Source organism: Drosophila santomea, chromosome X (assembly GCF_016746245.2).
Source record: "Drosophila santomea strain STO CAGO 1482 chromosome X, Prin_Dsan_1.1, whole genome shotgun sequence".
Taxonomy (NCBI): domain Eukaryota; kingdom Metazoa; phylum Arthropoda; class Insecta; order Diptera; family Drosophilidae; genus Drosophila; species Drosophila santomea.
In genome coordinates, this window is record NC_053021.2 from 14,831,943 (window position 1) to 14,851,422 (window position 19,480).

The following is a 19,480-nucleotide window of genomic DNA, read 5'->3' on the forward strand; positions in this document are numbered from 1 at the left end:
GTTGTCTCCGCTAAATCTGTAGGTTTGTGTCAACACTAATTATCTAGTAGAGTTCCCATCCATTTCGCTGTCAAAGTTGTGGCTTTTTTTAGGCACATTTTCTTTACTTTGGAATGCATCTGGTATATTTCACAGGAGAGAAATAAATAAATAAAAACTTAATTGGCTGGTTAAAGTGTTTTGTTTGCCGCAAAACGCAAGCCCAACGAGGATAGCAGAACACGGTTACCGAAAGGAACGAGTGTGGACTCTAGATTAATCATCAGTAGACCCACCCATCTATTAATCAGCCGAAAAACCTTGAATTCCCCGGAGAAACGCCTGGCACAATGGGCAATAAACAGATAAAACAACATTTGGAGACGGCCCAGAAGACGGGAATCCTGAAGATATCCTTGCAGCGCTTGCAGGAGTTCCCGCCGCAGCTCAAGGCCTACCCGAATGTCCTGAAAACGCTGGATCTCTCCGAGAATCGTTTCGAACGTATGCCCGACGAACTGGGCAAGTTGACGCTACTCAAGCACCTAAATCTCAGCGGGAATCGATTGGTGGAACTCAACGAGGTGGTGGGCGAGCTGGCCAAGCTGGAGGTGCTGCTGCTGATGGACAATATGCTGACAAAGTTGCCCAAGACTCTGGCCAATTGCACTCACCTGAAGACCGTGAACCTGAGCAACAACCAGCTGAAGGAGTTCCCCTCCATGCTGTGCGGCCTGAAGCAGCTGGATGTGCTGGATCTGTCCAGGAACAAGATCACCAATGTGCCCGCCGATGTGGGCGGACTGTATGTGACCGAACTGAACCTCAATCAGAACCAAATATCCTCGCTGGCGGAGGACGTGGCCGATTGTCCCAAGCTGAAGACGCTGCGGCTCGAGGAGAATTGCCTGCAGGCAGCGGCCTTCACACCCAAAATCCTCAAGGACTCGAAGATCTGCAACCTGGCCGTCGACGGCAATCTGTTCAACTCGAAACAGTTCACCGATCTCGATGGCTACGATGTCTACATGGAGCGCTATACGGCGGTCAGGAAGAAGATGTTCTAAATTTGATTCCGATCAATTCCCCTTTTTTTTGTGTGCATCCCAGCCTTTATTTATCAGCGTAAACTAATTTAATAGCTTAATTCAATGTGCGTAAGGTGTAAAACGTTACGAATAAAACGAAAAAAGACAACTTAAACAAGAGCGAGCTAATAAGTTCGGAAATGGTAAGTGCAAAAAGATGCAACAATTTGAAAATCTTATTTTCTTTATTAAAAAAAAGTTACGATAGTGTAATCATAAGTGTATAACATGTGGGTAAATAGAAAACAAACTGCCAGCAATGAGATTGCAGATCCTGCTCACAGCTTTCCCCGCATCATGGGCAACAGGTGGTTGTGGAAGGACGAGTTGACGGGCTCCTGGTTGACCGGATTCCTGCGTGCCTCCTCCATTAGCCGCTCGTACACCCGGCCATCGTGACATCCCAGCGTGGAGCCCAAGACACGATCGTGGAAATCGAAACCGTCCACCAGAGCCACCGCATTGGGTCGCAGCTTGGCCAGCAGCTCCTCAAAGCGACGCTCCACGAAGCGCAGTTGGGTGCCAGTGATGCCATTGTTCCACCGCAGCACGCATCCCGACTGGCGCAGGAACGTATCGATGACGAATAGCTCCACCAGTTGGCCCAAGACGAGGGAAACATTCGGGCTAAGATCGCCCTTCTGTCGAAGTGCATCCAGTTGCTGCAGCGCATTGCGTGTGAAGAATGCGTGAGCATGGGCAATGGCAGCCGAGGTGAGCTGCCTGCCAGCCAGATTGCTGGCCATCTCGGCACTCACCTTGCTAGATTGATGCGTCTTCTGGGTCTGCCATGCCTGACGCACCTGCTCCAAGGCGGAAATTTCCAAGGCTCGTGCACAATTCGCAGCCAGATTCTTGCCCCAAATCAAGCGGGCAGTATCCCTCAAATAGGAGACACTGGTGGGCAGCACCTTCCGTTTCAGACTATCCACATACTGGCCGACCAGGAAACGAGCTGTCTGCAGCAGGAGTACCGTGTACTCCCCCTCGTACGTGTATGCGGCAGTGGCCAGACCATAGATGCTATCGAAATTCGCCGAGGAGAGGAAACCGTGGCCGCCGCAACTCTTTCGCAGCAGATCAACGCCCTCGCTGGCCTCGTCGGTGGCCACCGCCTTGAGGCAGCAGCTCAGGGCGTGCAGCTCCGGCAGCGAGTTGCGTCCTGCCATGCTCTCATCCTCCAGTTGGCGCAGAACCTCCGCGTAGAAGCGCCACAGCCAATCGGCCACCAGGCGATAGGACACACCTCGTGCAATTTGCGGCAGAATCTTTGCCTGCTGTGTGACGTGATCCAGAACGGAGACCTCCGGCTCATCGCTGTTAATCCGGCTCTGGCGACGCACCACCGAATACCTGTGGCGATGATAAAGATATGTGTGTCAACCTAATGATAATGATAAACCGATTGTTATCTAAAGAGCCCTGGATGTACTGAATGTGTTTATGGGGTTAAAAACATGTATGATAATCATAGTCTGCAGAAACCATGATCATAATCACCTGGTGGCAATGGTGGCACCCTGCAGCAGTCCAAAGAGCACATCCTTCAGGGTAATGACCCGCACATAGACCATTGTGCCGTAGAGCAGGAGCGGCGGTCTGCCCTGGACGAAGGTGCCATCGGCCAGGACTTGGGCGTTCTTCATCAGCATTTGATTGCGCGGTATCCGCACGTCGTGAAGTCCCAGGAAGCCGTTGTTCACGCCATTGCCACCCAAACGAGGTCCTATGTCGCCCACATCGACTCCAGTCAACGGTTCGTGGGTTCTCTCGTCCCTGATCCTCACCACAAATGATTGCAAACCGTAGTGCTTGCCCTTGACATGTAGCTGGGCCAGCACAATGGCCACATTGGCGGTGTTACCGAGTCCGCCCGGCCACCACTTGTATGAGCTTTGCGTGGGTGTGTTCAGGATGAATTCCTGCGTGAGGGGATCGTAGTCGGCACGGGTTTCCAGGCCCCGGAGAAAGGTGCCGTGGCCCAGCTCCGTTTGGGCATAGGTGCCCAGGACGCCGTCCATGTGCCAGGCTCGATTGAGCCACTGGGCCTGCTGCTCCGCGGTGCCCTGGCTCAATATGGTGGTCATGAACATGGTGAAGTGCATCCGAAGGGGGAAGCTCTGCTGAAAGAGGCCCGTGCCCAGGGATCCGGAGAGTAGCAGCCGAAAGTCCCTCAGCATATTCACACTAAGCTGGAGTTGTGGCTGCTTCTCCCGCTGCCATTGGCGCAGTTTGGCCAGGAAACGTGTGGTTCGGGCCACGGTCTGTTCGTAGCGCTCCTTGTACGACAGACAACTCGGATGCACTGTATCCGCGAAGGCGGGATCCTCAAAGAAACGCCTCTCCAGCGAGCGACGCTCCTCCAACTGCCAAGCACCACCCGCCCACCAGCGGGCAAAGTCCTCGCTGTCCAAGGTGGCCGCCGCCCGCTCCCTCTGCAGATCCGCATTCACAGACATGCTCGCTATATCTCTCGATCTCTATCGCCAGAGTTCTCTATTCCCCAGAGTTTTCGCCGCGATCTTCGGGAACTCGCAACTTCTCGGATCGAGCAACTCGATTACAATGCGCACTTGTGGTGGCTGCAAGAAACATTTCTGCAGCGCGAAACATGGCAGCCAGGTCACCAAAGGCGGAGATACGAGGGGCATGTCATTATCAGTAATCCGAAATGCCAGATGAATGGCAACTTATAAAGTGGTACAAGATGCAGCATATAAGCCATTGGCTTTATCAATAAGTATTGTATACTTTGGCAGCCCCTTTCCATGTTCCCCCTTTGAATGCTCCATCCTGGCTACGCCTTTGGAGTGCCTCTCTTTCGCACTCTGCTCGTCGTTGCTGTTTTTGCTGCTGCATTGGAGTCACTGAACTGAAAACTGAGCCACTCTCAAAGTGCGTGCGCCTTAGGGTGGACCGTATTCCGTTTGCAAAAGCAGTGCTATATTAAAAGTTGCTTAGACTGCTTACTTTCTGCGAGTTGCACTAATTATATTTCGCTATTTTATATTTTTTTTTTATTAATATAAGCGTAAGTAGTTATTTGTGTTGGTCCACTCCAAGCCAAGATGGGACAAAGTGCGTAAAGATCTGATAAGATGTACTAGTTCTTCAGATCAAGTTTTATTTTTAGCACTGATAAGCAAATTATAAACATTTCTTGTTTTTTGTTTTCCAAAAACGGATTTCTTGTTATCATAATATTTCTCAATTGCATGACGTATACAAAATCTAAGATAACCCTATGGGCCATTGTTAAATTCGTTTAGAACAGCGGTTAAAAATAGATTTTGCAAAATTAAAGGTAAACATATACTTATTATATTTATATATTTAAATATATTATTATTATACATACATATGTATAAAACCAGAACTAATGAAACAAGGACTTTACAACTTCTCAATTTAAATTTCGCGCTCTTCAAAGATGCCACATAAATTGAAATTAAATAATTATTTATTACCATATAATAATTTGTATTACCATACAACAATTCTTATTACAAAAATATTGCTGTGTTAGTTTTTAAGAAATCGTTACAATTATAATCAAATAAAAGCTTAAGAATACCCTTGTTAAATATGTTTAAGCACAAAAGCTCGTTGGCTGTGTGACCAGCTGGCTGAGTATTTTCGTGGCGCCCGACGAATGGTCACACTGCCGGCCAGCTGATCGCCCGCGTGCAGATTTCTTGGACTTTATTTTCCTTATTTGGCTGTTGTTGTATTGGGCCGCCGGTACCGCTTAGCTTTCTGTCTCCCTCTCTTTCTGTCTTTCTCTCTCGCTCCCAGCAACGGCACAGCCATGGGCAAAAACACCAAGCGCAACAAGAAGACAAAACAGCAGCTGCAGCAGCAACAGTCGCCGCCACAACAAAACGGAGTAACTGCATCCGCATCCGGCACAGCCAGCGAACATTTCGAGGACCAGCAGGCGGCCAGTTCTCTGCCCATTTTGAACGCCAAAAAGAGAAGCCAACTGAACAAGCTAATCGAGGAACTACTGGATTTAGTGGAAAAGCAGCCGGCGAATCCCAACGAGGAATGGAAGCAGTACGAGCAGCTGCAGCAGCTGCTGAAACAAATCATGATCGTGGAAGAGCCACTCAGCCAGGCTGTGTGTCCGCAGATCACCGACTCCCCCGACGATCAGTCCCGTCTGGCCAAAGTGGAGGCGTTCAGTGCGTGGGCCAAAGATGGCGGCGTCCACAGCGAGGGACTGGAGATAGCCATCTTTCCTGGCTACCAGCTGGGTCTGCGGGCCAATCGGCCGCTGGCCAAGGAAGAACTGGTGCTGAGCGTGCCCCGCAAGCTCATCTTCTCCGAGGAAAACAACTCCGATTGCCGTCTATTTGGCAAAATGCCGCAGGCCACCCACTTGAACCTGGCCTACGATCTGGTCATCGAGAAGATACGCGGCGAGTTCAGCGAATGGCGGCCGTACATTGATGTTCTGCCCGCCAAATACAGCACCGTGCTCTACTTCACCACCGAGCAGATGGAGCGACTCCGCGGCACAGCCGCCTGCTCCCTGGCACTGCGTCAGTGCCGCGTCATCGCCAAGCAGTACGCCTTCCTCTACAGGTACGCCCACACCCTGGCCGAGTCGAGCACCGGGAACAGGAGCCATCCGGGCGAGAGAGGCCTCTTCTTCACGCAGCGCGGACTTTGCTACAAGCTCTACAGGTGAGTTTCGAGAATGGGATTGGAATAGCTTAAGATACTGGAAGATAATGAAATACCGAAGTAAGGGCAGCGGTTTCCGAGGATTTATGCTATAAATTGGTTTCCATAACCGAAAGAAATATGATTCTGTGCAGCAAAGATGGCTTATGGCCAAGTTTCTTCAGTTGGCCTAGAAATAGATTTTATACCTTTCCGGAATTCCATTTTTAAATCCGCTCCCGTGTGTTGTTCTTTCCTTAAGTGCGTGTGTTTTTTTTTTGGTTCAGATTGCGGCTACCTTTTGCTCCGAATCTGCCAGTTGTCCCATTGGCCATAAATTACATGTACACTTACAGCTGGCGCTGTTTGTTTTCGGGCGAGAGTAGATGCACATGGCCAGATTGCCCGACCATTGTTGACCTTCCCGTCTGGCATTGTGATCGCCGAAGATCTATTTGCGGATCCGCTTCCACTTGGGACGGGCGGGTCATGGTGCACTGGGATGTGTCTGGTTCGGGTTCGGGTTCTGATTGTGGTTCTCCACTCGCTTCTGTATTTATAGTGTTACGATTTCGACACCAATCTTTGATTGTGGTCAAAAAGTCGAATGAATGCTTTCGAAATGCTTGAAATCTTTGCCACAATTTGTTCTACATTTTATTTCTCAAAAAAATCAAATTGAAACTTATTTACATACATATATTTGAGCGTGCTTAAATATATAATTATATTTATATATATAAATATATATATATACATATATATTTGTATATACTGTCGCCAGATGTTCTACTGCCTAGTGAGAGGGGCGGGGGGGTGGTAACAGAAATCAAATCAAATATAAAGTGCCTGCACTACGAAAAAATACAGGTGTTTCTTCTATTTTTTCCTTATTGATTCTTGCAGTACTTTATTAGCATTTAAACTATTAGTGTTGTTGTTGTGCTAAAGACCACACCCACTTAGCGCCCATTTATGTCTTGCCTCGATTTACTTTCAATTTAATTTTGGTTTTGGTTTTGGTTTTTTTGGTTCAGTGCCAGAAAGAAGTTTGCTTCGGTTAAATCGTATCGAACACAGTTTTCCTCGTAATTTTCATTTATTTCTTTTTTCGTTTCGTAATTTCCTCGTTAATATTTATTGTCCTCATAAATGGTTTTATTTCGCTCTCCCGAATTTCAATATTCATTCGATTTGGGCTTTTCTCTTTTTTTTTTTGGGAAAGTGGAAAAGTGCCTGAACACAACTGTACTTTATTTGGCTAAGATCCTGTTCTGCTCACCGTATTTAGGTTAGTTTTCGTTTTCGTTTTCGTTTTCGCTTTCGTCATCATCTTGTGCTTAAGAAACCCATTTGAATGCCGTGTCCTATGATTTAGTTGATAGAGTCGCTTTTGGTTGATGGATCATACACTAGGTCTAGATAGTTGGAAACGATAGTTTGCCGGGCTTAGAGACTAGCAACAGTGCGCGCCATAAACGTAGGGCGAATTGAGTTAGGTTTTTGCGGCCTACAACTAAAACAAATTAAGCAGAAAATAAATCAAGTAAAAATAGCTCATAACAAAAATGGAATATACAGTTTAGTTTCCAATCTGGTATGCAAATCACGTAGACAAATTTCGAAAATATTCAAATATTTCAAAAATAAACACAATTTGTTGTAAATCGTTTTCAACCTTGCCTTACAAAGCGCCTTATGGCCATGCCACGCACTGTCTAAATGTGTTTTCTAGGTTGGTTTTTGTTAGTTTTACTTTCTCTCACAGAATGTTCCTCTAATCGAGTTCAAAAAAATTCCACCTCCTACCTGCTTAAACTAATTAATCGACTAACTTTTGCTCCTTCGCGTTAAGTGTGTGTGTGTGTGTGTGGTGTATGTGTGTGTGGGTGTGTGTGGGTGTGTGTTAAGTGTACATTTATATAAAACTTGGCCTAAACAACGGTCTATTGTTACTAGAGGAGCCTAATGCCTAATTGTCGAAGGATTTGCGCAGCGTATCGAATAGATATTCCTGCACCTCCGGCGAACTGGGATCCATGGTGTTCAGCTTCTGTTGGGCGCTTCTCAGCGAGATGGCCAGGCCACGCCCACCCATCGAATCCGGTGGAGCAGGTGGCTGCGCCCCCGTTGTAATGTTCGTGTTCGTGGTGCTATTCGTGGTCAGCGACGTGGCGGTGCTCAGCGTGGCCGATCCATCGCGGGCAAAGAGCAGGGAACTCTGACGCTGCAGCTGATGGACGGGCGTGCAACAGGCCACCGACGTGGAGATGCTGGTTATGCCCGTCTTTGAGCCCGCACCTGATCCACTCCCTGATCCTGAACCTGAACCGGAGCCGGAACCGGATCCAATGACCAGCTCTTCCATGTGCTGGCGCATCGAGGGACGACGCGATGGCTGCACCATCTGCGGCAGCTTGCTCTTCATCGCATTGTAGGTGCGCAGGTAGCTGCTCTTCCTCCTGCGCTGCTGTTTCCATCGGCACACGACGAAGATGACCAGGAAGGTGGCCAAGGCGGTGACCACTATCGCCGTGCTGGCCACAATCGCTGACTTGATACCGGATGGCATGCTGGCGTACAAGCTGCTCAGATGCTGCTGCGATACGGCGGATGTGGCTGCTGCTGCAGCCGGACTGCGATGGAATCCCGGTCCGGATAGCTCCAGATCCAGGAGATCGTGCGCACGCGCCACCTCATTCTCGATCTCATCGATCACATCGTTATTCGGCGGCAGGCGGCTGTTGTCCGCCAGCGAGGAGAAGTTGCCGCCATACGGACTCACGCCCAGATCGATGTCAATGCTAGTGGGTTCCGAGTCCGCTGCGTTGGAGTCCACCTCCTGGGAACTTCCATCAAGCAGCAGCCGTGGCGGCGGCAGAAAGTAGGGATTCCTCTCCTCGGTGGCGGTGGCCAAGGAGGCGAGTGCCAGTGTCTTCCACGACGGGAAGAAACCCAGCGACTTCTCGCCCCGCGAATTGATCGAAATGGTGCCGGTGCCCGCTCCAATGGTCGCCGATGCGGAGGATGTCTGTGCGTAGGCGGGACCTGAAAGGAAAGCATTTGAGCGACAGGAAGCTGTACGAGATTAAGGCAGCGCACACGCGGCGAGAAACGGAGGAAGCTATTTAGTTCGCTCGTAGGCTAGGATTGAAAGGGTATAGGGCAGCTGGCAGGCAGGGATCTTACGGGCTATTTAAATCCATTTAACCAACAATTATTTATGCCATACAATATAATTAGGTTTTTAAAATTTAACTTACGCAAGGTGATTACTTATATTTGATTGCTTTTCAGGCGTTTAAGCCAACTAATTGCAAAATTTGAAGGGTTTTAAGATCTTATTAGCTGCTGTTTCTATATGTGAAAGCCCGCGAAGGAGCAAAAGACCTCATTATCCTGACCTCTCACCCCTCCTGCCACTGCCCCCGACCCCTCTTCCTGCCCCGCCCCTGGCCTCCGCCATTCGCTGACGTTGCTGGCGCAACCTTGCAGCCGTAATACCTCGACTTCCCATCGGTTTGACCTCGTCATTCGGCTCGATGTCGATGATGGAGGTGAAGTAGCTGGAACCCTGCGAGTCCGTCTTGATCTCATCGGGCTTCACGCTCTTCAGATCCATTAGATTGAAGTGCGGAAAGTTCTCGAAGGCCGTGACAATGTCCATGTTGTCCTGCAGCAGGACCTTTTGGCCGGGATAAAGGCGCGAGTGCTCATCGCCGCCGTTCACAATGGTGGCCAGATGCAACTGGCTGGAGCCGCGTTTCCGGTGCTCGATCAGCTCCTCCAGTGTCATGTTGCGCTGCTCCAGTACCTTAAATAGTCGGTTGCCCGACCGCCGATCCTCAATGAGCTCCAGCAGATCGGTGCGATCGTCCACATCGTCGATGACATTCAATTGCGCTGGCTTTGCCGCCGATAAAAAGGGTGGTGGTGCATAGGACGGTGGTGCTGGTGGTGCTGGTTCATAGGAGGGAGAAGGAGGTGCTGCTGGTGGAGGTGGTGCTGCTGCTGCAGGAGTGGGTGCCCTTGCTGGTGGTGCAGGTGCAAGTGCTGGTGGTGCTGGCACGCGAGTGTGGTGCGTGTGACTCTCCACTTCGTCGAAGAAGTTCTCCAGCTCATCCTCGCCGTAATTTAGTTCTTCGCTGTTTTTGTTGGAGGGTGTGGCGGATGTGGTTGAACTACTGGGTGCAGCCTCCACCAGATCCAACTCCTCACTGCTCTCTCCGTTGGTGCCGCCTATAAAGTTGTCCTTCAATCGCTTCTGATTCTCCTTGATACTCGAGTTTCGCAGACGATAGCGGGGATTTCCGGGTGCAGCGGAGGGAGCTGCTGGTGGTTCTGGTGTCTCGGTGGGCGGAAAGCCTTCTCCGGACTCTGCCTCACTGGAATCGGGTTCCACTACCTCCTGCTTTTCCTCATGCTTTTGATTCTCCTGATGCTCCTGATTCTCCTGATGCTCGTGATTCTCCTGATTCTCCTGATGCTCCTGGTTCTCCTGATTCTCCTGATTCTCCTGACTCTGCTCCTGATCCTGCTCATCTTCCCTTTCCTCCGAGTTTTCCCTTTCCTCTTCTCGACTATCCTCCACATTGCTCACCACCGTGGTGCTGGTGGAGTAAGCGGTGCTGGTCTCCATTTCCTGAGTGGTGGTCACCGCCGTTGCTGTGGTGGTGGTGCTGCTGGCGATCGCCTTGAAGAGTCCCGGTGGCTTTAGGGTGGAGCGCAGATGCTGCCGCTTCTTGTAGAGTGGCACCCGGGTGGTGGTGCTTGGCATGCTTGCACTTGCACTGGTGCTGGTGGCCATGGTGGTGCTACTGTGGCCATTGATGCCACCCAAAATGCGTCTTGTGGTGCTGCTCTCCCGCGAAGAGCTGCCAAAGAGCTTCAGGCGCTGCAGGGCGTTGGGGAATTTGGCCTTGCTTTTGGCTACCACGGTGTCATCCTCATCGTTGCCAGTGCTGCTGGTGGTGGTATACGCAGCTGGCAATCGCCTTACACCCTGTTTAATCTGTTGGTTCGACGACTTCTTTGGTGGATCCACTCGAGAGCCGGCAGACGAGTACGTGGGTGGAGCTGGTGGTGCAACCGCTGTTGTTTGCAACGCCAACAGAGCATTCTGTTTACCCTTGAGCAGATCATCCAACGACAGATTCTTCTGCTGCAGAATTTCACTGAGACTCAGGCCACCGGAATTCTTCAGTATGTTCTTCAAATCCACGGATGTCTTGCTGGGCGCCACAGCGCCAGTCTCGACCATGGGCTCCTTTTTGGCCTGTCCATAGGGACGACGATAGGCCTTGCTGGGATTACTGCCCTGCGAAGTGGCATCCGTGGGCTCCACCCGCTTGCGCTGCTTCTCCCGTTCGCGATCTCTTTCAAGGGCAGCCATGGGCTCCCTTACCAGCGGTTGGTTCCTTCTGCGCAGCGCATCTGCATCGTCCTCCACATGACCGCGCCAGTAGGCAGATGTCGGCTCTGGGCCAGAGTCTTCTTCCGTGGCACCCATCGTGGCCAGCGGCAGTTGGGGGCGTCGCTTCCGCTTGCGAGTGGCCAACTGAGCGGTGCGACGACGACTGGATGAGGTACCAATTCCAATTCCACTTCCACTTCCACTGACATCGCTGGAGCCCTTTGAATCCTCCACAATCAGGGAAACGCCTGTCTGCAGCAGCTGCAAGTGAAGAGAATTTATTTATCAAACAATTTGCTCCAAAATAAAAGCGTTGTATTAAGTATATATGCAAGTACCCGAATCAGTTCTTTAAGTGTATAAAAACACATTCCCAAGTTATCCCTCATAAATGGCGGTGTGATGGATGAGCCCGTGTCATCTGTTTGATGGAACGTATAAATATTTGGATCGCTCTTCATAGACTTCCCACCATAATAAGTTTCCCGAGTGTTTTTGGCTCGTGAAAACCTACGCTCATTTTGGATTATTGACATTTAATCTGTTGTTTATGGGAAAAAGCCATCTGCGACGCTCCATTGTCATTCTTCATTAGAAAATAAGATACATTTTTTGCAAAAGAAAGTTGTCAATATAAAGGCCTTAACTTGATGTTGTACTATAGCTAATTCCTATTACTTTCTGACGTCGCAAAGTGTGTCACTTAACCAATGCGATTAGCAAAATTGTATTCAGTAAATATGTCGATGAGACATTGTGGCATGTAATTGAATATCAAATAGTTTAATTCAAAAGTATTTGCTTATAATTATGAAAGCGTCTTGAGAAACAGAAGCCTCTAGCCCCTAGGAGATGTCTATGTAATTAATTTTCCATTTTCGACTGGCCAGAGGAGCGTAAGGAAGGCCATAGCGGATACTGGATTGATTATGAACAGCCGTAATGCATGCATCTAAGTATATGTAGATATGTCGAGCCATGAATAATATATGTATGTAATTGTGTGCTTGGTATGTTTGCCTTTGATTAACTGCCGGCAAAGTCGATGGACATCCTTGTCATTTAATCAGACTAATGTATTATGGCATGCCCTCCTATGCGGTTTCACCTTTTCGACCCCCTTCAATTGGCCAGACAGACAGACAGAATGACAGACAGACAGACAGATGCCGAAATAATTGACCCAAATGCCAGGAGGCAAACTATTTATGGAAAACTTGTGCGGCAACAACTCATTACAATGCCCAATGCCAAGGAAAATACAAGAAATCCTGCTGGCAAAAGCGTGCAAACAATGCACAAGTAAGGGAAAACTGGGGGCACTTTGTTGCATAAGTCCCGGAAAATCGAATCGATGGCATCGATGGCCATGGCATCCAGACTGCATTACACGCATTTCCCTCACGTCATTTGCTGTGACATCTCTTTCGAGTCAGCTTTCTTTGCCATTCTTTTTTTTTGTTGTGCCATCCTTGCTGCTCCATTTTCAATTTGCTCCAAGTTTCTGGAAAGAGAAACAGCCGAAAAGGAGTATGCATGCATAATGAAGACACACGAAGGCTGGGAAATGAGGAGACCTCACGTATCGCAAGAGTCTCAACTTGTCCGGCAAACCAATACGTTTGCCAGAATCATAAATCAACATTTTTTTGTGCTTGCCAGCAGATGGAGGGATTATGCAGGAAATTAGTTATTGGAATCTAGGGAATTAAGAGCTGAGTTTCACACGAATTCCAATTACCGGATAAGAATTTGCATCCTGTCTGCATTTAGCATTTACAATTGGAGAGCGGCATGCAAAGGCTTGTTTTTGACACATATTATTGTGAGACGTAATGGCAGGCCAAAGTTCGCAGGGCCACAAAAGACGTCGACAATTCGAGTCACTTGAAAATGTCACTGAAAATGCTCGCAGAGTTTATTAAATCCGGATGGCCGGATGTCTGACTGCATGGCTGACTCACTTCCCCTTTGCAAATGACAGGTGAGAAGCGCACCTGACATCCCTCATTCTTGGTCCTTACCTCCAGACTACTCCTCAGTCGATGAGCGTAGGAAAAAAAGGGATGCTGCTTTTGTGAGTCGATTTTCATCGATAAATGTCAGGATACGTTAACAAAGCTCAGAGTTTTCCCTACAAAGCATATACTTACGACTCTAGCAAACAAGTCAATCATAACTAGCTCCGAACATAAATTATACTTCGCCCGTTGTTAGTTGGACACAAATAAATGTTTCGTTGGCACTCCAAGTCGTAATCCTCTTTCCGATACAACATAGCAAACTATTCAATTGCCTTTCCTGAAAATGTACATATGCATGTACGTATGTCGACAAAGGAATTGCTTGCTATGTTAAATAAAATAACTTAGTGGCGCATTCAAGTTCAGTTATCCGATTAACTGCAGTAGGGAAGTGGGAAAGTGGCAAAGCAGCAGACTCTTGAATGCTGATTAACTTTTTCCTAGGTACAGTCGCCACAAAGAGCCGCACTCGCTGGGACCTTTCCAACACTGGCAGCACTGCCACCTGATAACTTATTACTTTTAATAAAAATACTCGGCCGCCTCTGTGAAAACTGGCTAGCTGGCTGGCAAGACATAACAGCCAATACAAAGGGTTCGAGAAAAAGTTTACAACTTCTCCACTTCTTCTTCTGCTTTTCACTGCCGCCCAGAAATAAATATGGCCAAGAGTGGAGGGGGAGGGAAAAAAAAGGTGAAAAACTTACTGCAATAGCTTTTCTAGCTCTTGTCCATGGTGATTTCTAACAAAGTGAGTGGCGACTACCACCCCAAAACCACTTCAAACAAGTTGCTGCTTTTCATAATTAAATTGAAAAATTTATGCACAATTAAATGAAAAACTTTTCTTTGTGGCCGAAGCAGCAGAAACCGCAGCAAAGCGAAACAAAAAAACGAAGCTAAAAATAGCCGAAAAACGGGGCAAAATAATGTTCTTTAAACCAAGTCGACGCAATCTGCTCTTTAGTTTGATGGATAAACAAATTACACAACCTTTATTATAATATTTAAGCGCATAACCAGATTTTTTCATAACGCCTTTAATTGAATCTTGCAGATGGGCCGTGTCCACGGTGATGACCCGTCAGAATTTGGTGCCCAGCGAAAAGCAGGAGGCGCAGGACAGTCCAAAGTTCATCTCGGCCCTGATTCCCTACTGGGATATGGCGAACCACAGGCCGGGCAGGATCACCTCCTTCTATGCCGCCGTGTCCAGGCAACTGGAGTGCACCGCCCAGGAAGCTGTTGCCGCCGGAGAGCAGTTTTTCATCTACTACGGCGATCGGTCGAATACCGATCTTCTAGTGCACAATGGGTAGGCTTTTTGAAACAGATAGGGAATGTATGATAGGTTATTATGTTTATATTCTTGATTTACTTTATAGTTTCGTGGACGTTAACAACCTCAAGGACTATGTGAATATCCGCGTGGGCCTGAGTCCCACGGACGCTCTGGCTGCGAAGAGGGCCAGCATTCTGGACAAGCTGAACATCCGGCACACCGCGGAGCTGCGTGTGCTGCCCGCGCCGGACTTCATCTCCAAGGAGCTGCTGGCATTTGTCCGGGTGTTCAAGATGAGTGCCGAGCAGCTGGATCACTGGTGCAGCGACTTGGAGCGGGCCGGTGATCTGTTGCACATCGATTGCGCGCTGGAGACGGATCATGAGACGCGAACCTGGCAGTTCCTGGAGGACAGGTTGAAGCTGCTCCTGGCCGTCTTCGATAAGGAAATGCGTGAGGCCGACGAGGTGAAGGAGCTGTCTGAGCTGCAGCTCAAGGATGGCGCCAGGTCGGGGCAGGAGATCGAGCTCATGCTGCTCCTCTATCGCCGTTTGGAGCGGAGCATTCTCGCCGGAGCTCTACAGTACGCCCAGGAGCATCGCAAGGTCTAGGAATATCGGCAAACCACCAACAAAATTCGAGTGGCCATCGAAAGCGACATTAATAACTCAGTCTAGCATTAGCAAGTAGCTATCTATTTTTTTTTTTTTTTAATTGTACCATTACTTAACTTATTTGAACTGAAAGTTTTAGTCGACTGTTTTTGAAGTTGGATACCAAACTAATTTGTAATTCTACAACGATCGATTTGTTGTACACTGAATATTCTGCACAACGGAATATTGTGCTCGATTTTAAACTCGTGTTCGTCTAGTGTTGTCCGCGCATTCTAGTTTATAGCGTTTTATTGTTTTATGTTTGTTTATTTTATTAATTATACACATAACAGTGTTAGTATTTTGAAATTAAAACTGAAGTCAAACAGCACAGCGCGCAGTTTTATAATATTTTCAGGGATTTTTGCGATGACTAATAAGTTCCAGTTGCGGTTGCATCTCTTTCGGGCCACCGAAGGTTGGGTAAAATTCCACTTCAATTCATTTAATTGCCCATAACTAATTGACTGCCAGACGTCCATCTGTGACAGCCTCAAAAACCAATCAATTTGCAAAACGAATCCCCCGCGCACCTGCAAACCTGCAAACCTCCAAACCATCACGCCCCATCCACACCGGCTACCCTGGACATGAACATGTGTGCTGGATACTGTATGCTGTATCCTGGATGCTGAATGCCTTCTGGCGTTGACTGTAGGAGCAAAGTATTTGATTGCGCCCAATGTGCCAACGTCTCTTTTCGGGGGTCAGAGGTCAGTGGTCAGTGGTCAGCGGCCAGTTTCAGAACGCGCGGGGGTACGGAAATTAAATTGCACATTTAAATTTGACAACGTCAAAATGATTAAATGAAATTCCTTTTTATCTTCCCATGAATTCTAAGATTTTGCACAAAAAACTTGGTTTTATGTACCGAAAATCGCTTTTCTGTTATTTTGCGACTATAAATATCAGTATTTTGATCATAACATTCGAAATATTGGTCCAAATATGGAATGGCATACCTCGTTGAGTTCGTAATTAAATTTCCTATCAAACTGTGTTTTTTTTTTAACTTTTCTTCCAATTTGGAATGAATGATTTATCGAACAGCCGAACAGAAATTCCAAAACCTGCCACTGATTATGATCGCCTGGTAGCAAAAATGCAGAAATTTGTAAGCCAATTGCATACATTTTCAGTGTAGTATTCGGTGAGAAATTCGTAGATTAATTTCGAACTGATCACGCATGACTCCAGAATAGAATTGAGCCGTGTTTTGGGGATTGGGAATTGACGTGCTCACCGAAACTCGGCAAACGACAACAATACACTGCAAATTGCAATTCCTAGTGGTGTTAATTATGGACCCAATGAGGATGAAGCTCCGATTCCGGCTGCCGATGGCGATGATTACGTGGATGGAGGCAGTGACGTTGTTGTGCCACAGGCATATATTCAAAGTGGAAATGGGGGAAATGGATGGAAATTGATGGAAATGGGGGGGTGGGGGGAAAACTATGGGCATTGGGCCAAATTGCACTGGCAAACACTTTGAAAAATGTCATTAAAATGGCTCGACTACCCACAAAAGCCTCGATATTCTTCCGTAACGCGCCCACTCCGCCGCCCACTTGCCATTGACATTTGATTTGACACTCGAATAGCTGTTTTCCGTACTCACATTTTGCGACACGCCCCCACCTTCACCACACCGCCGCCCTTTTGCGCCACCCAAATTTGCCACAGTGTTGGCACTCAATTTTCACGCTCGCTGGCAAAGTGATTGAAGAGGGGCGGGGTGAGCAAACGATGTTTGGCCAGTTGATTGAAATATTTGAAATATTTGAAATATTCGAATGAGACGACACCGGAAACTGGGTCGCATCGATGCCATTTATCGTTATCGATTCGCGCCACTTTTCTGAGCCATTTTCCTCTCTCTTTTCCTCTTTTTGTTTTCCGTTCGATGCACTTGCTAATTGCTTTGCAACAATTTGGTTTTGTCAGCCAAGCAATTAGCAAATGACAAATGCCACCAACATCCAACATCCAAAATCCCAATTATGGCCCCCACACTTTCGGTCGCCTGCGATTCAAACTTAAGCTGCTTAAAACGTATGCGCAACATGACCCCATGGGTCATAAAAATAATGACCGACCCACCGACCGAAAAAAAAGCGAACCGAATTGTTTACCTTGCCTCTGCCACACACATAAAATACAGGATAACTTCCACAAAAAAAGAGAAAAAAAAAAAACCGGGTATTTTAGAACTATTTCTTATTTCATATGACATCGATACGAACAATCGATAAAAACGTTCAGCTAACAGAAATATTTCCCTAATCAAATCTTATGGCATTTGAAACATTTAAAATTTTTTATTGAAATTTCATTTTAGCGAGAACACCCTGTTGCTGCATAAACAAATGCCAGAGTGTGGCTTTGTCTGCCATGTGTCCGCTTTATTTGCCCGGAAACGGTCGCCAACTGTGGGAAATGTTTTTCTTTTTGTTGTGGTTGTTGTTGTTTCTGTTGCATTTTGTAGCCATTTTTTGTTGGCCTATAGTCCTGAAATAAATCTACGCATGTTGTCACACACACACACACGCACACACACACATACACCAGCGCAGACGATTGTGCAGACACAGACACATAGACAGACAGGCACACAGACAGGGGAAAACAAGGATACGCGCCACACGGACACGTGGTTAGAGCTATGTTTGTTTTAATCCATGCTTTGTTTCAAGCCCCCATTACCCCCCTTACCCCCCCGCACTTTGTGCGTATGTGTGGGTGTTTTAATGCCCCCTTATGTGTGTGCATGACGCTTAAGCACTTAACCACATTTCCATAGATTTTAAGGCGATTTCATTTTCAACGCCCATTTGCAGAGCGACCAATTGGCATCGCATCATTTTATCATTTCATCATTGTATACATATATGTACGTATATGTATGTATGCAAGTATGTTGCCCATTCAAACACGCATAAATACATGGTGGTATTATTAAGTTGTGCTCTCTGTTGCCGCTTGTCAATTGATTGCGTTTATTTGCCCAACTTAAGCGTTCCACAATTGGCTTAGTTAGCATTTTGACATTTGCGTAAGTCACAACGCCAACCGGAAATGCGAGTTCATCAGGTTGATTTCATTTGTGAACTAACGTAAAAAGGACATACTGTCTATTTCAAATGTAAGGACTTACTTTCTTACTTACTGCTTATTTACTTTATTTAAAGCACATCAGTTCTCGTATTCAAAGGTAGTATGCACTGCTAAATATATTACTTAAAGTTCTATATTCTTTTTTGCACAACTCCATGCTGTGCTCTTGAAATGGAAGGCTTCGCACTGTTCGAAAGGACCCTGGAAAAGGGGGCGTGGCTGTAGCGCCCAGCAATATGATTAACTGTCGGCAATGGAGCGAAAATTGTTCTGCAGCTGCTGCTTCGTCTGAGTTGTTGCATGTGTTGCATATGTGTTGCTGTTGCAGTTGTTGCACACTATTATTGCCTTGCGGAGAGGCTGGGGCATGAAGTGGGCGTGGCCATAAAAACAGATGGTAATCTGCGTAAGTGGAAGTGCAAGCAGGTGCGGCACCTTGCGCGCGGAAATGGAAAATCTTAAATTGTTGCCTAGATATTCTGCATTTTCGCTAAATAATTTCCGGCCTACAAAATCAAAAATTCATAAAATTATTTTCAAATTCTCTTTCCCTTGAAAGCAATCTAAATATTTGGTAGCTAGCAAAGCTTTAAGTTAACTTACCTAAGAGTGGCTAATATTAGTAGCAGTGTTGCTATTCAGAGCTATACACTTGCCTCATGCCTCATGCCTCATGCCTCATGCATATTCTTGGAGGAGTGAAGAGAGAGTGGGATCCTGGTAGCCTGTCAGTCGCTGCTAACAAGGTTAAGTTGAATGGAAACTAATTTGCATGGCGCGTGACTGTACCCCAGAGCCGTCGACAGAGTTGCCAGCGTTGTCAGAGTTGCCAGCGTCGTGTTTGTTTGCAATTAGCTCGGCCATTGTTGTCAACATTGTTGCAATGCCCACGCAGCGAGCGCTACTTATTTTATTTGCTAATTGCAACACTCAGGACGACAAGACGAAAGTGCTTGACAAGTTTAAGTTTGTTGCAACAGACAACGGCAGCAATTCACAAATATATACATATATATTTATATATATATACCTGTTACTATTTATATACACACAGATGTACATAGGGCAAGATAGAAGGCCGAGCTGCCAGCAGAACGGCAAACAAATTAAAAGTGACGCATTCTGCCCACTTCCACTTCACTCAAGTGCTTTCTTCGTCTTATTTTCTCCGCTGCCCAGTAATTCTGCGACTAATCAAGACGGATTCCTCTGATGCACCTGAATTTTCCAGCAGCAGTGGGAAAATTCACATC

General features: G+C 47.2%; 4 protein-coding genes across 5 annotated transcripts in view; 2 read left to right on the forward strand and 2 right to left on the reverse strand.

Moving 5' to 3' along the window:
• The first annotated feature begins 111 nt into the window (after nt 1-111).
• Nucleotides 112-1,182, forward strand: LOC120456424 (leucine-rich repeat-containing protein 57). The gene has a single exon (XM_039643256.2). The coding sequence runs from the start codon at nt 330-332 to the stop codon at nt 1,044-1,046; it is 717 nt and encodes a 238-aa protein (XP_039499190.1). The 5' UTR covers nt 112-329; the 3' UTR covers nt 1,047-1,182.
• A 51-nt stretch (nt 1,183-1,233) lies between these two features.
• Nucleotides 1,234-3,670, reverse strand: LOC120456423 (probable peroxisomal acyl-coenzyme A oxidase 1). Its single transcript, XM_039643254.1, has 2 exons — nt 2,568-3,670; nt 1,234-2,420 (listed from the first exon to the last, which is right to left on the reverse strand). The coding sequence occupies exons 1-2, from the start codon at nt 3,524-3,526 to the stop codon at nt 1,346-1,348; spliced, it is 2,034 nt and encodes a 677-aa protein (XP_039499188.1). The 5' UTR covers nt 3,527-3,670; the 3' UTR covers nt 1,234-1,345.
• Nucleotides 3,671-4,714: 1,044 nt separating this feature from the next.
• Nucleotides 4,715-15,441, forward strand: LOC120455905 (actin-histidine N-methyltransferase). The gene is made up of 3 exons (XM_039642408.1): nt 4,715-5,756; nt 14,230-14,487; nt 14,558-15,441. The coding sequence occupies exons 1-3, from the start codon at nt 4,876-4,878 to the stop codon at nt 15,063-15,065; spliced, it is 1,647 nt and encodes a 548-aa protein (XP_039498342.1). The 5' UTR covers nt 4,715-4,875; the 3' UTR covers nt 15,066-15,441.
• The window catches only part of LOC120455904 (serine-rich adhesin for platelets), a 54,852-nt gene continuing 41,821 nt past the window's right edge, over nt 6,450-19,480 (reverse strand). The window contains exons 1-4 of one of the 2 annotated variants that reach the window (XM_039642407.2): nt 13,302-13,398; nt 11,487-11,734; nt 9,240-11,409; nt 6,450-8,783 (exon numbers count right to left, since the gene is read on the reverse strand). In XM_039642407.2, the coding sequence (XP_039498341.1) occupies nt 7,708-8,783; nt 9,240-11,409; nt 11,487-11,684 (3,444 nt within the window). In that variant the 5' untranslated portion in view covers nt 11,685-11,734; nt 13,302-13,398 and the 3' untranslated portion in view covers nt 6,450-7,707. Of the gene's footprint in view, nt 8,784-9,239; nt 11,410-11,486; nt 11,735-13,301; nt 13,399-19,480 lie in introns of those variants that run through there. The other variant, XM_039642406.1, reaches the window with a different exon arrangement.